We start from the raw sequence: 13,719 nt of genomic DNA on the forward strand, positions 1-13,719 counted from the left end.
GTTCAGAAAAAACGTTTGGATCCTATGGGTCCGTGTCAATTTTACGTACGAGACTCACTAACGTGAACTTGTATAATTTGTGATGAGTTACTGCAACATTATATACGGATTACGCTGTAGTTTATTTCTGTAGTTTATAAATTTAATGAACATTTTGGGAAATCCCTGGTAACCGATTCGCTGCAGTGGCTGAGCTGCATTACTGGAAATGTTTAGGAGGTGCTTTTCACTCTCTGTGAGCTTTGTGGGCCTTTTGTCCATTTTATTTGATAAGTTTTTGTCAATTGTACATTTTTTAAGACTGACAAACGAGGCCTAACGTTACCTGCTAAAATATACTCTATAATAAATAACGACTTTCTCTAACATGTGAACATTTTTAAAGGATTTTTTTTTAATGCAAGACCTAATCTGGGGTCAATGATTTTTTTTTTTATTTCAGATGTTCAAATGAAATTCACTTTTAAAGAATTAAAACAGAGTCCCATCTGTGAGAATTTTTTTTAATTGTCAAAAGTGGAAGTTTCTGGAAAGCTTGCTGTAATACATACATCGGGGGAGGGGGGGGGGGGTCTATTATAATATATGTTTAGAATGTATTCATTTGAATTGAATTCAGTTAATAAAATTTTATGGCAAAAAGTCACCAAAACAAAACAGAATTTAATTTTACGCGTTTTGTTGTTAGTTAGATTTTCCGCTAATCCTTTTATGAGACCCTTTCATTGGGCCAAAATGAAACGCCTCCGGAACGACATCCTCTACAAATGACTAATACATTTAGTAAAGAGTTCATGTTTTACGGTTCAGTCTCTGCAGGCAAAAGCAGTTTTAATAGTTGTCTGGGGGTTTATTTTTTGTTTTGTTTTTTAACATTAAAAAAAAAATTAAAACACTGCAAAAGTTTTTTAAAAAAATTCTAAAGTCATGTACAGCAGTGAAGTGCTTATTGTATTGGCCCGATGCTGATAAAACGCACATGTTTCATTCCCTTGGAAATCATATCCACATGTTATTATATACCGTTACGATTACACGGGTAATAAGCAGGGGTTTAGGAGTTGCTCGTCATCCGGCTGTTACACTGGAAAGGTGTGATTAGATGATGGGTTTTGGGGGTTTTTTTCAGTCGTATGATTTCAAATAACAATATTTCCCTCGAAGGTTCCCTCATACGAAAATAAACCATGTTTAAAATGAGTTAACGTTCGTAAATAATTAAACAGCACTAAATATGTTCATAATTCTGGAAACATCTTGACGAAATATGAGGCCAAATGTTCCAATATCACCCAGTTCTCTGACTATTTGCCTTTCTAAATGTTGAGAATCGGACGTATAGATGACATTTGGTCCATAATTATGACGCATTTGTAATGCAAGACACAATCAAGTGGATTGGTTGGATTGGTAAAACAATTTTTCCAATTGTTTTGTTTCAAATTGCACTTTTTTATTTCACTTAAATTCGTCTCCTTTTACTAATCCAACCTTGCACTTTTACAACAAACCCCACAAGCCTAGGTCATGATCAGGCGTGCGAACACAACTGAATAAAACCTCTGGCTGTAAGGAGATGCGCTATATAATATTTCATAAGCACAGGTTTAAGAAGAAAATAAAATGAAACAATTAGCAGCTGCCAAGAGAGATTGCATTGATATGAAAGTTGCATTATTGAAAGAAATCAAACAAACGTTTCCTGATATCGTGAAGTTGTCATATTGTACTTAGCAAATAAAACATGCTAACACTTTCTACGTGGTAAGAATAACTCGCTGGAAGCATGTTTACGACTCGATAACGCCACCTTTAACGCAAACGTACGTGTTTATCTCGTACGTAATTCGTTTGTTTCTGATTGGCCAGAACGTCTACAGTATATTTTTACCGTATGATAACTTAATAACACGTCATGGTCTATATAGTGACGTTTTCTGTGAGGAAAAGCTGTTTATTCAACGTTCACGGAAGGAGTCTCCAGTGTCAGCGCCCTATAACATGGTTTAACCCTTGTTTACTTGTCCGAGCTTGAAAGCATGAGGCGTTTAGTAGATTAGAGTTTATGAAAAAACTAGCTACGTTACCGAATCCTAAAGAGTTCTAACGATTTATAAAGGTAAATACGGCCTGGTAGAAGGTGTTAGGAGGAAGAAAAAAAAAAGAAGTTATCTACGCCAGTGCATGAAAGATCATCCTGTGACTCTTAAAGTGACAACATCGAAGGAAAAGTAGAATCTTGCCGAAGTCACTGAAAGTGTCGCCGTGAAACACCTCCTAATGACGCGTTCAATCCTTATCAACGTACTTGAGCAAGCAGATTTGAGGAATTTTTTAAAAATTAACAATTTATTTCACTGTTTAAGGCTTTGTGTAGCTAAGAAATAGCTAACGGTTTCGCTGAATCACTTTGAAAACACATTTCCGCCTTCAAAGTCTAAGCCACGCCCCCTGTCTGAAACTAATGGTGGTCTTTTTATCCACTTTTGAATGCTGAATGACAAAATGATGATCTAATCGTGACGCTAAGCTGACAGCTGTTTGCCTCCTATACATGTTCTCTACGTTAGCGTCGTAGCTCGCGACGAAACGTTCAACATTTTGTTTTACGTTTTTATATCAAACCTTCCTTGATTCCTTACATTTTTAGAGTTTAAAGCGTGACTGCTACACTCTCTCTCTCTCTCTCTCTCTCTCTCTCTCTCTCTCTCTCATTCACTCTCCTTTTCCTTCTTAATTCACCACAACACTGATCAGCAACTTATTACTACTAAAAAAAAAAGGCACAAAGCGAATGCATATAGAAAAACACGCAAAAATATTTGTATCCACATCCAGCCCCTCAGTTCAGCTCAGCATACACACCTGCACAAGCCTGAAATCTCACAATGGCAAAAATGGTGCTGTGTGTGTGTGTGTTTGTGTGTGTGTGTTGTGTTGCATCAGGAAAAAGGTGTTTGTAGGCGAAGTGCTGTTTGTGCAAGCAGTCCACATAGGGATGGTGTGTGTGTGTGTGTGTGTGTGTGTGTGTGTGTGTGTGTGTGTGTGTGTGTGTGTGTGTGTCAGAGGTGCACACATAATACAGAGGTCAGAGACACACGCCGGCTCTTCTCACATCCCCGCTGCCTTTAGTTATCAGTCTGCCTTGACTTCTTTATCCTGCAGTAAACAGAGAGAGGTAGAGAGAGAGAGAGAGAGAGAGAGGGAGATGAGCATTTGAAGCAGAAGTACAGTCTGTACAGTACTGATGCTTATACTGTATGTGAGGAATAAATAATACCCTGGATTGGGGGGGTCAACAGTGTTTGCTGACTCCATAACTAAAAATAATTTAATATAAATCCTAATTAAATTACAGTAAGTTATATTGCCGTGTGTGTGTGTGTGTGTTTGCGCCACTGTACCACATGGGTGGCGGGAATTCAAGAACGTCGTCTAAATATTTTTATTTCACTTTGCTGTCAGAATATTTTCCGCGCGAGTTGTTTGGAGTGGAGACGCCGCTGAGGGAAACTTTTACTACTCTTGGCTTTGCTCTGCAGGAGACCCATAACTCCACACCGCTCGCTCATTACAGCAATCAGCGTCGCCGAAACGATTATATAGAGGGCAAGATGTCGTTTTCTTATGCCTTTAAAGAGTACAGAGTTTACCAACCAGGTGTTCATGCGGGTTAGAAATAATCAGGAGGTGGAGGTGAGGTTTTTTTGTGACTGTCGCGGCCAAAAGCGATCGATTTTGCTGCGGTTCGCTTCTAAATTTGCGACGCGGAAAACTACTTGAATCGGTGAAATCACAATCGCACGAAATCGCAGCAATGTTTGTTGGTAAATGGGACCTTTTAGTTGTACTCGTGTTCGACGCACGTGAATCGACGAGGGCTTTGGCTGAATACGCGTTGTGAGGGCGTCACGTGACGCGCCTCGGTTCTGATCTGCGGAAAATCTGCGGTAATTTAGAAAAATTGCAAAGAAATTGATTTTGCAACAAAATCCTGGAGGGGCCGAATAATAACGAAGCATAATGTTCGTGTGCTAAAGAATGAACTTAAGGCAAATTAGACAAATAAACAATCGATTAAAGTATAAATGAGCCTTAAAGCGATAGTCTGGGTAAAAAATAGATGTAAGCGCTCGCCGTTTTGAGTCAAAGGTTGTCAATCAGAAGACTTTTTTGCATAACGTAACTTTTTTTCCGTGTTTTTTCACGTTCTGAGATTCAGATTGTAGCGGCACTCCAGTCCCTCCGGGATTTAACGATTTTTGCAATCGCAGAAGCGAACGCAAAATCGCACAAACTCCGCGAAATTCAGAGGAGCTTGCAATTTTACAAAATTACAGCTGATTTTTCGCAGATTTTGCGATTTTTGCAATTGCGGAAATGAACGCAAACTCCACAGTATTCAGAGGAGCTTGCAATTGCATGCGTAGATGGTAGATGCGTAGATCTGCCTGCAGCTCTCACCTGGTGTCCTGCTGAAGCTAAGCAGGGTTGAGCCTGGTCAGTACCTGGATGGGAGACCTCATGGGGAACTAAGGTTGCTGATGGAAGTGGTGTTAGTGAGACCAGCAGGGGGTGCTCACCCTGTGGTCTGTGTGGGGCCTAACACCCCAGTATAGTGAGAGGGACACTATACTGTAAAAACAACACTGTCTTTCGGATGAGATGTTAAATCGAGGTCCTGACTTCCTGTGGTTGTTAAAAATCCCAGGACACTTATAGGGGTATAACCCCGGTGTCCTTGGCGAAATTACCCCATTGGCCTTTATCATGGCCCCCTAATAATCCCCATCTCTGTATTGGCTACAGCACTCTCTCCTCTCCACTAATAGCTGGTGGGATTTCTGGCGCATTATGGCTGCCGTCGCATCATCCAAGTGGATGCTACCCACTAGTGGTGGTTGAGGAGACCTCATACTATGTAAAGTGCTATATAAATGTAACTAACTAACTAAAATTACTGCAGATTTTTTACAGATTTTGGGCCAGGGTGCATCATATGATGTCATCACAATGTACATTCAGCCAAAGCTTTCTTTGATTCACGTGCGTCGAACATGACTACACCTAAAAGGTCTCGTTTACCAACCAACATCACTGCGAAACAATTTCGTACGATTGCGATTTCAGCAATATTTTTCAATTTATAGTGAATACAAGAAACTTCGCAAATTGCATCACAGATTTTTTCAAAACTGCAGCAAAATCAAGCATTAAAAAATTTCTTAGTTGGAGGTAAAAAAGAAATTCAGAGTTACGAGTTTTATTCAAACGCAGCATTAGAGTCAGGTAGGGGGAGTGGCCTAAAGTTTGAAGGTTAAAACTGTCCATGGATAGCTGGTGCCACTGAGCCAGTGTTTGATAATGAGTTAAGCACGATGGGAAACCGGTAGCTACATGTCATTCGCTATGAAAAACAAAAAAACAAAAGTGCTGTAGTTACAGCGCTGAAGTGCGTCACGTGATCACCGACACCAAATCAAAATGTTTCGAATATGGAATGATAAACTCTAACCTCCACTAAATACTCATAATGCCCTGTGTTTCTGTTCGCTGTAACTATGTCCTAGATAGTGCTCCTGATGAATTTGGAACACCACGTTCCATTCACCGTTGTATCCGGACACTCTTACTTACTTGCTAATGGCGTTCTTCAGATACTGCTGCAGCCATTTGGTCTTGGGGTTGATGCAGACCTCCCTATTGTTCTTCAGCTTGGCTCTGGAAACGAGAGAAAGCTCGGAGTGAGCGCGCGAGAGTGATAATGAGGGGAAAAAGAGGAGAGAAAGGGAGGAAGGGACTCGGTTCGGTTCCTTAACGTGGATTTGGCCGAGAAAGAAAAGACAGAGAGAGACAGAGAGAGGGGGAGAGAGATTTAGTTGGAAGGCTTTCTTTTCTTTAACACAGCTCAGATAGAGGAAAAGAAAGAGGGGGAGGGAAGCTACTGAAAGAGTACGGTATGTAATTGACGCTGTTGGCTTTTGGCTTTGCGCTGGTAATGAGATCAGGTAAGTCTCTTTAGAGCGAGGGACGAATGAATGAGCGAATAAGTAAAAGATTGTGTGTTTCTTCCACTGAGGCCCTGAACTCTGTGTTATCAGATCGGCGCTGCTCTCCGGCGCTACTCTCCATTACAACTTAACGCTGGCGTAGGATACACTTCAGTCCATGATGAGGTGCATGCGGGGTAACACACACACACACACACACACACATATATACACATGCGCACACAGGGCCAAGGCTACATACAGTACATGATCACTTGGAACACTGTATTGATAGAAAGCAATTGATGGATTGATATACACAATATGTCTAGCCAATCAGAAAATAGCACTGACCCAAGCCCCACCCCTAAGTACCATTATAACATCTTTCCACCAAACAGCGCAACTCGTCGCCTGCTGACTCCGAATCCAGGATTATCGATATCCTGGGCGTGTGTGTGTGTGGGTGTGAATACTTTACTGTTTTATTTAACGGCCACACATCGAAACTGAGCGAAGGGTGCCAAAACTTTAGTCTTAAGTGAAAATACAGAGCGAACAAAACGTTTCCAGAAAAAAAAGCTTGAAGAAACAGTAAACAAGTTCTCTGCCTGTCTGACTCCCTGTGTGTCTGTCTCACTCCCACGTGCACACACACACACACACACACACACACACACACACACACACACACACACACACACACACACACATGCATATCGCACCTCTGAGCCAAAAGGTCATGTTTGAGAATTAACAGCTCAGAGGGGCCACGGCTCACGCCGCTTTGCAAATTAACCACATCCACACTGAGCTCAACCCACACACAAGCATAAACACACACACACACACACACACACTCCTGTGGTCTGGGACCAAATGGTCCACTCCAGCAGGCAACCCCAATCCCCAATTAACACAACTGGATCTGTGTGTTTGTTAGTTTCATTTGTTATCGTGTTTGTTTCGTTTCCGTCATGTTTGTGGCCTGGGTAAGTTTTCCAGACTTAATTCTCCAGCCGGCAGCGTGTCTGCTCGGAGAGACAGGAACAGCAGGTAGTAAGTGCCTCACAGCCGGCTAATACCAACAGCAAACATGGCTTGCACTGAGTGTGTGTGTGTGTGGGTTTGGACAGGGTTTTTGTTACAGCTGTCTGTTTTTCATCTGTCTCGAAAGCTCCAGATCCTTGAGATTCGAGGCTAAATTCCTAAATAAACACTATTTTAGCTTTAGTGTGTTTGTGTGTGTGTGTGTGTGTGTGTGTGTGTGAGAATCCAAATACCCCCCTAGGCTAAAGTTCTGTCCCGATCTGACCTTCCGCCTCGCCGTGACCCCTGCGGCCCCCTTTTTCTGTTTTTTTTTTCTTCTCTTTTTTCAAAATAGTCACTGCTTTTACATTAATAAGTTCCAGGTTAGCAAAATGATACCAAATGTTAGCGGCTAAAGAGATTAGCATTAGGCGGGGTGGGGGGATTGGGAAGGTGTATATCTAAGAAGATCAGTAGGAATACAAGCATAATCAGTTTGACCCTTAATGAAGATTTCCTCCAGAAAAAGAAAAGAAAAGCATGCCGTGTCTCTCAGTGAGTCTCAAACTTCCTTTTATCTAGAGCTTCTGATAAGGATCACACACACACACACACACACACACACACACACGAGCCCTGCCTCCTCAGAGCTTCTGACGAGGGGATTTGGTGAAATTATGGAAACCGTTGTACAATGATAGCTTTTTTTAAATCACAGAAGAACATTAAGGTTGACCTACATGACTTGGAAGGGGCAGTGGGGCGTGTGGAGGAATTTGATCTCGCGGATGCTCCTCTGTGGCACGGTGTTGAGCGTCGAGCGGCACCAGCACCTCTCCAACAGGCTGATGGGCTTCGCTGCGAAACACGGGACAAAACGGGAGACAGGAGTTTTGAGTTAAACTCCATTTTTCGATGATCGTAATGTCATAAAACAATGACTGTAAATGTTGTAATGTTATAATGCCACGATTGTACAGTTATAATGCAGCGATCGTGACCATACGATGTTCGTTATGTCACAACAATGATCGTACTGACAATTAGAATGTTACAACACGGCGTTCATAATAATACGCTGTAATAGGATCAAAATGTTATAATATGCTGATCGTAATGGTATAATACTCTATAAAACGTATATAATACACTATATTCGGCTCATAATGTTATAAAACAGCAATTGTAATTTTAAAATATGTATATAATAGGATCAGAATGTTATAATACACTGATTTTAATGTTATAATATGCTATAAAACTTATATAGTACGTTATGATAGGATCATAATGTTATAATACACCAATTGTAATGTTATAATACGTATATAATACACTATAATAGGATCAGAACGTTATACACTGATTGTAATGTTATAATAATCTATAATAGTGTACGTATATAATATGCTTTAATAGGATCATAATCTTATCATACTCTGATCGTGACGTTATAATACGCTATAAAATGTATATAATGTACTATAGTCGGAACATAATGCTGAGATATATTGATCGTAACGGTATAATACGTATATAATAGGATCATAATGTTATAATACGCTGATCGTACTGTTACAACGTGACGACTGTAATGTTCGAGTGTGACGCTCATGAAGTTATAACGCAACACTTGTAATGTTGCTCGAATCTTTGCATGTTCTTGTTAGCCCGTCCTTTAACGTTCAGTCCTGAAACATTTTCCCCCTTTACATTTTTACGAACAAAAAAAATACATTCACAACGGCTCAGCAGGTGATGAGAGTTTCACGACCTGAATCAATTCGTCCTTACAGTCGTAAAAAACAACAAAAAAAAAACACTCTCCCTCATAAAGCAGACGTATCCTATCACCGCATTCCACCTGCGAGCACGGGTCATTAAAAAGAGATTAAGCCATCGCTCTAAATCCGGCGTTCCCACATGAGGGAACCCGCTGTCTCGCTCGCTACCGTCGTCAAGAGCCCTTAAAGTTACCCAGGGTGCTTTGAGGAGCCTCACACTCACACATCAGCCTCGAGGTTCTGATTGATGGTCTGAAGAGCTTTCCCTGGTCTTCCTCAGCCAGTCGCGGCCCTCGTCCTCAGTCGAACGTGTCGCTTCAGACCATTGTGTGTGTTTGGATCTGAATGTGTGCGTTTGATTAACAAGCTGAAGTGCATTCTTAATGTTGTCCTGGTCTTTTTCAGCGGAAATCCCGCGATTCATCTTTTAGCAGACTGCGCTATTGTGAACGTATTCGAGTGACGAAGACACAATGGAAAAAACTTTATTTATTTTTTTCATTTAATTTATCACATAGACCTTGGATATGGAACAGCAATAGCTCAGTCCTAGCATACCATGCTAGTCCTTTAATGTTCCCGTTCCTAACAAGCCATAAATACACACTGGTATAATTGTTTCTGAAGATGCACGACGCTTTATACTAACCGATATATTACTGTTTAACGTGCATTATAATGCGTTATAAGTAGTCACCGATACCAAACAAGCCTACTTTTAAAGTATATAAATATACGTTAGTGACCTCAGTGCATTATATCTACAAATATTAATACGCTGACAAAAATTCATCAGAAAATAAAACTTTGGACAAACAGGAAGCACGATTTTTTTGTTTGTTTGTATCACAAATACAACTTATAAGGTGCTTCAATAAGGTTATAAGTATCACAATCTACACATTGAATTAAATAAATACATATATTCAGTTACTGTAACCGAATTTTGGAACAGAATGCACTATATTGTGTGTATATAGTGTTGAGAACACTACGTGTTTAATTCATAACGCATTATAACCATTGATATTTTTTTTAAAAAATTGGTATTAAAAAATAACCCCACGTCAGTTTATTTCTCACAGATAAAATTCCAGTTCGGGTCGTTTCTACGAAGTTTAGCTAAGCTTTATTTTTTTTGAAAGAAGCCTTGTTGTTAGTTCTACATGATTTTTCGACTTACGACATTTCAGCTTAGGATCGAGATTGCGCTTCATTATTTTAACACGTCAGTTTGTTACTTCGATGGGAAAACTCCACATTTCAAGATATTTATATCACTGTTTTGAGTCAGCACTGAGACCCCGTGTATATATATATATATATATATATATATATATATATATATATATATATATATATATATAAACCGTATATGTGTCAACAGATTTCCACTAAAGCAGCAGCTGGGAACGAACGATAAGCAAAGTCAGGATTATGACATCATTTACTGTAGAATATAATAATGTAGCCTTATTAATAGGTTGTGCAGTGTTAAATATTAAGTTGAAATAACTCGATAGACAAATCGGGAGTTAAGTCGAAATATACCCAGTCTATGTTGAAATAACGAGAGATTCGTCATAATGAGTATGTAGCTAAAAAAAAAAAAAACATATACGAAGTCAAAACTTGTGTTTTTTGTACATTTGTAAAGATATTTGACTTTGATTAGACTTGTATTTTTTTTTTTTGTTAAGACAGGAAGAGTTTTGTCAAGTTTGACGTATACTGTAGAAAATTCTAGAAGGGAATATATGAAACTGACCCACATTGTGTTTGGAAATGAACCGATTTCTTGACGCAGTCGGTGTGAACGGGGAATCGGAGGGAGGTTCCCAGACTCGGGTTCTAAACTCGTACCCTCGTACGGAATCAAAGCCACCGGCGACCGCCTTGTTTAACTGATTGGTCTCTTGAATGAACGATTTGTCACTGTTTCGCAGCAGAAAAGAAAGAAAGGCTAGCTGCAAGTTCTTTTTAAAAACACACACCAGCATGAAAATACGGCTACACGCTGACACACACACACACACACACAATAAATAAAGCCCAGCTAATTGGATTGCTTCAGCATCTAATGATGCATTGAGACGCTTTCAAATAGAACATGGATACTCATGCAAAAATGGTTCTAAAATGTTTTGTATATATATATATATATATATATATATATATATATATATATATATATATATATATATATATATATATATAAAATATAATATCAATCAATAAACCCCAAATCAACAAATAAACTCTGGTCACATGGTCATCGAATCCAGTACTTTAGCTCACAATTTGAAAAAATGACAATAAAAAACCTTTCAGTATCATGATCAAGTGAGAAACAGCAGCAGATTTACCTTCAGTCTCCGAGTCCTTCATAGTCACAACGAGGAAAAGCATCATCACCACAACTTTGACATCCATTGTGTGTGTGTGTGTGTGTAAGCGCTAGCGGGTGAGTGTGTGTGTGTGTTTATCGAGAGTCTTTGTGTTAGTCACAAGCAGCTTCCAGGACACAGTGTGGTGCCTCAGTGCTGAGAGGGGTGTTAAAGCCTGCAGAGGGGCAGGAGCGCACTCCCACTTACACAGGAGGAGGGGGAGAGAGACAGAGAGAGAGAGACAGAGACAGAGAAGGCGAAAGTGGAGGGGTGTGTTTTTGGATAAACATCAACAATTAAATTTTTTTGGCTGAAACTGGAGTAACAGTTTATATCCAGCTCTCTCTCTGTCTGTCTCTCTGTCTCCTTCTCTATGTCTGTCTGTCACTCTCTCTCTCTGTCTGTCTGTCTCTCTCTGTCTCTGTCTGTCTCTCTGTCTCCTTCTGTCTGTCTGTCTGTCACTCTCTCTTACTCTCTCTGTCTGTCTCTCTCTCTGTGTCTGTCTCTCTCTCTGTCTGTCTGTCTCTCTCTCTCTCTGTCTCTCTGTCTCCTTCTGTCTGTCTGTCTCTCTCTCTCTCTCTTTCTCTCTCTGTCTGTCTGTCTCTCTCTGTCTGTCTCTGTCTCCTTCTGTCTCCTTCTGTCTGTCTGTCTGTCTCTCTCTCTCTCTCTTTCTCTCTCTGTCTCTCTGTCTGTCTCTCTCTGTGTCTGTCTCTCTGTCTCCTTCTGTCTGTCTGTCTGTCTGTCTCTCTCTCTCACTTTCTCTCTCTGTCTGTCTGTCTGTCTGTCTGTCTGTCTCTCTCTGTCTGTCTTTCTCTCTGTGTCTCTCTTTTTTTGTATTTATGTCTGTCTCTCTGTGTCTCGCTCACTCATGCTTCTCATGTCTCTCTCTGTTTCTGTCTGTCTGGCTCTCTGTCTTATTCTCTCTCTTGCTGTATATTTCTGTCTGCCTCTCTCCCTGTCTCTCTCTCTATTTCTCCATGTATATCTCTGTCTGTCTGCCTGACTGTCTTGCTCTTCCCCTCTTTCTCTTACTCTCTCCCTCTCTCTCACTTGCTGTCTGTCTGTATGTCTTTCTCTCACTGTATCTCTCTCTGTCTCACTCTGCCTTGCTGTATATCTCTGTATGTCTCTCTGTCTGCGTCTGTCTCTCTCTTATGCTCTCTCTTGAACTATCTCTCCCTTGCTGTCTCTCTCTCTCTCTCTCTCTCTCTCTCTCTCTCTCTCTCTGGCTTTCTTCTTGCTGTCTTTTTCTTATTCTTTCCCTCGCAGTATATCTCTCTGTCTCTCTCTCTCTTTCCTCAAATTGTTGTGAAATCTAGTTTAAGGTCTGACATTCTAAATCCACATCACGCATAAGGCCCGAGTTTGCTTTTCACACACTATTACTAAATGTAGAACATTTCTTCAGGGGGTCTTTGGAGGCTTAACGGTTCTAGCTTTCTAATGTGGTTCTACTTTAGTATATCAATGGTCCTCTGAGTATATCGATATGTTCCTTTGCATAGGTTAAGACCTTCTTATACCACTAACTGTTTTCCTCCAGTGAACTAGCTAGGCCCATCCATGGCCATTAAGGTAATTTATGGATTTTTCTTCGGAAACCAGAAAAAAAGAGAAATAAGGGGAAATATGGAGGAGATATTGTTTGGAAAGGAGCAGGAAGTGAGGATCGTCTGTTCTGCAAAGAGAACTGAGGAGTAATGTCATGTTTTGGTTCTTATTTTTGCTGTTCTGAACATTTGGGTCATTTGGGTTTGACTTGACAAAAAATTTCTTGTAGAAGCATTATTATTATTATTATTATTATTATTATTATTATTTATTATTATTCTGCTTAAAATTTTGTCCATGCACAAACATATGGATGATAAACTGGATTCTGGGATCTGCTGCATGTGACAGCAGATGAATTTGACTCCTCTCGGACTCTCCTTGGCTGTCTTCTCAGCGCTGTTCTCGCTACTACCCCCAGAGGGGTTCACACTATGTGACGGATCGCGGAAATAAAAAACGGGCAGTGGTCGCTCAGTGGTTACGATGTTGGACTACTTGGAAGGTTGTGAGTTCAAATCCCAGCACTGCCAAGCTGCCATTGCTGGGTCCTTGATCAAGGCCCTTAACCCTCAACCGCTCGGTTGTATACATGAGATAAATGTAAGTCGATCTGGATAAGGGCGTCTGCCGTTATATCTCAGCTGAGAAAATCACATCGCTGAACCGTTCACATCTACACGAGCAGTTGTAGTGTGCGCTAGGCTCTGCGCGATTTCATTCACCGTAATCTGGAGCACTGAGGAGAAGATTCTGATGGACTGAAGCAATTCGAAGGCATTGCGAACAACACAGGATGCTCGAACACAGGATGCTCCAAAAGAATAACAGCTCTCACGGGTTATAATACTCAAAATAGATAGAAATCTCAGCTATGAAAAGCACTCTCGCTTCTGATCGCTCAGGGTGACGTTTACCAAAGATGAGCCCGTCCTCATCGTCAAAAGGGTATGCAGACGTTGGAAAGTCACCAATTGC

General features: G+C 40.5%; 1 protein-coding gene across 1 annotated transcript; it reads right to left on the reverse strand.

Annotated features, from left to right (window-relative positions):
* Window positions 1-848: 848 nt before the first annotated feature.
* On the reverse strand, window positions 849-11,308 carry cxcl12b (chemokine (C-X-C motif) ligand 12b (stromal cell-derived factor 1)). The gene is made up of 4 exons (XM_017458975.3): window positions 11,170-11,308; window positions 7,760-7,877; window positions 5,638-5,721; window positions 849-3,159 (listed from the first exon to the last, which is right to left on the reverse strand). The coding sequence occupies exons 1-4, from the start codon at window positions 11,234-11,236 to the stop codon at window positions 3,129-3,131; spliced, it is 300 nt and encodes a 99-aa protein (XP_017314464.1). The 5' UTR covers window positions 11,237-11,308; the 3' UTR covers window positions 849-3,128.
* Window positions 11,309-13,719: the final 2,411 nt, after the last annotated feature.

The sequence above is a fragment of the Ictalurus punctatus genome, chromosome 27, assembly GCF_001660625.3.
Source record: "Ictalurus punctatus breed USDA103 chromosome 27, Coco_2.0, whole genome shotgun sequence".
Taxonomy (NCBI): Eukaryota; Metazoa; Chordata; class Actinopteri; order Siluriformes; family Ictaluridae; genus Ictalurus; species Ictalurus punctatus.

Bases quoted from the DNA above. Each gene is read 5' to 3' on its own strand.
- cxcl12b (XM_017458975.3), bottom strand. From the start codon at position 11,236: ATGGATGTCAAAGTTGTGGTGATGATGCTTTTCCTCGTTGTGACTATG. The intron at 5,722-7,759 runs GTAGGTCAACCT...TCTCGTTTCCAG, and splicing joins CACTGCCCCTTCCAAGTCAT to AGCCAAGCTGAAGAACAATA. The intron at 3,160-5,637 runs GTAAGTAAGAGT...TGTTTACTGCAG, and splicing joins CTGAAGAACGCCATTAGCAA to GATAAAGAAGTCAAGGCAGA.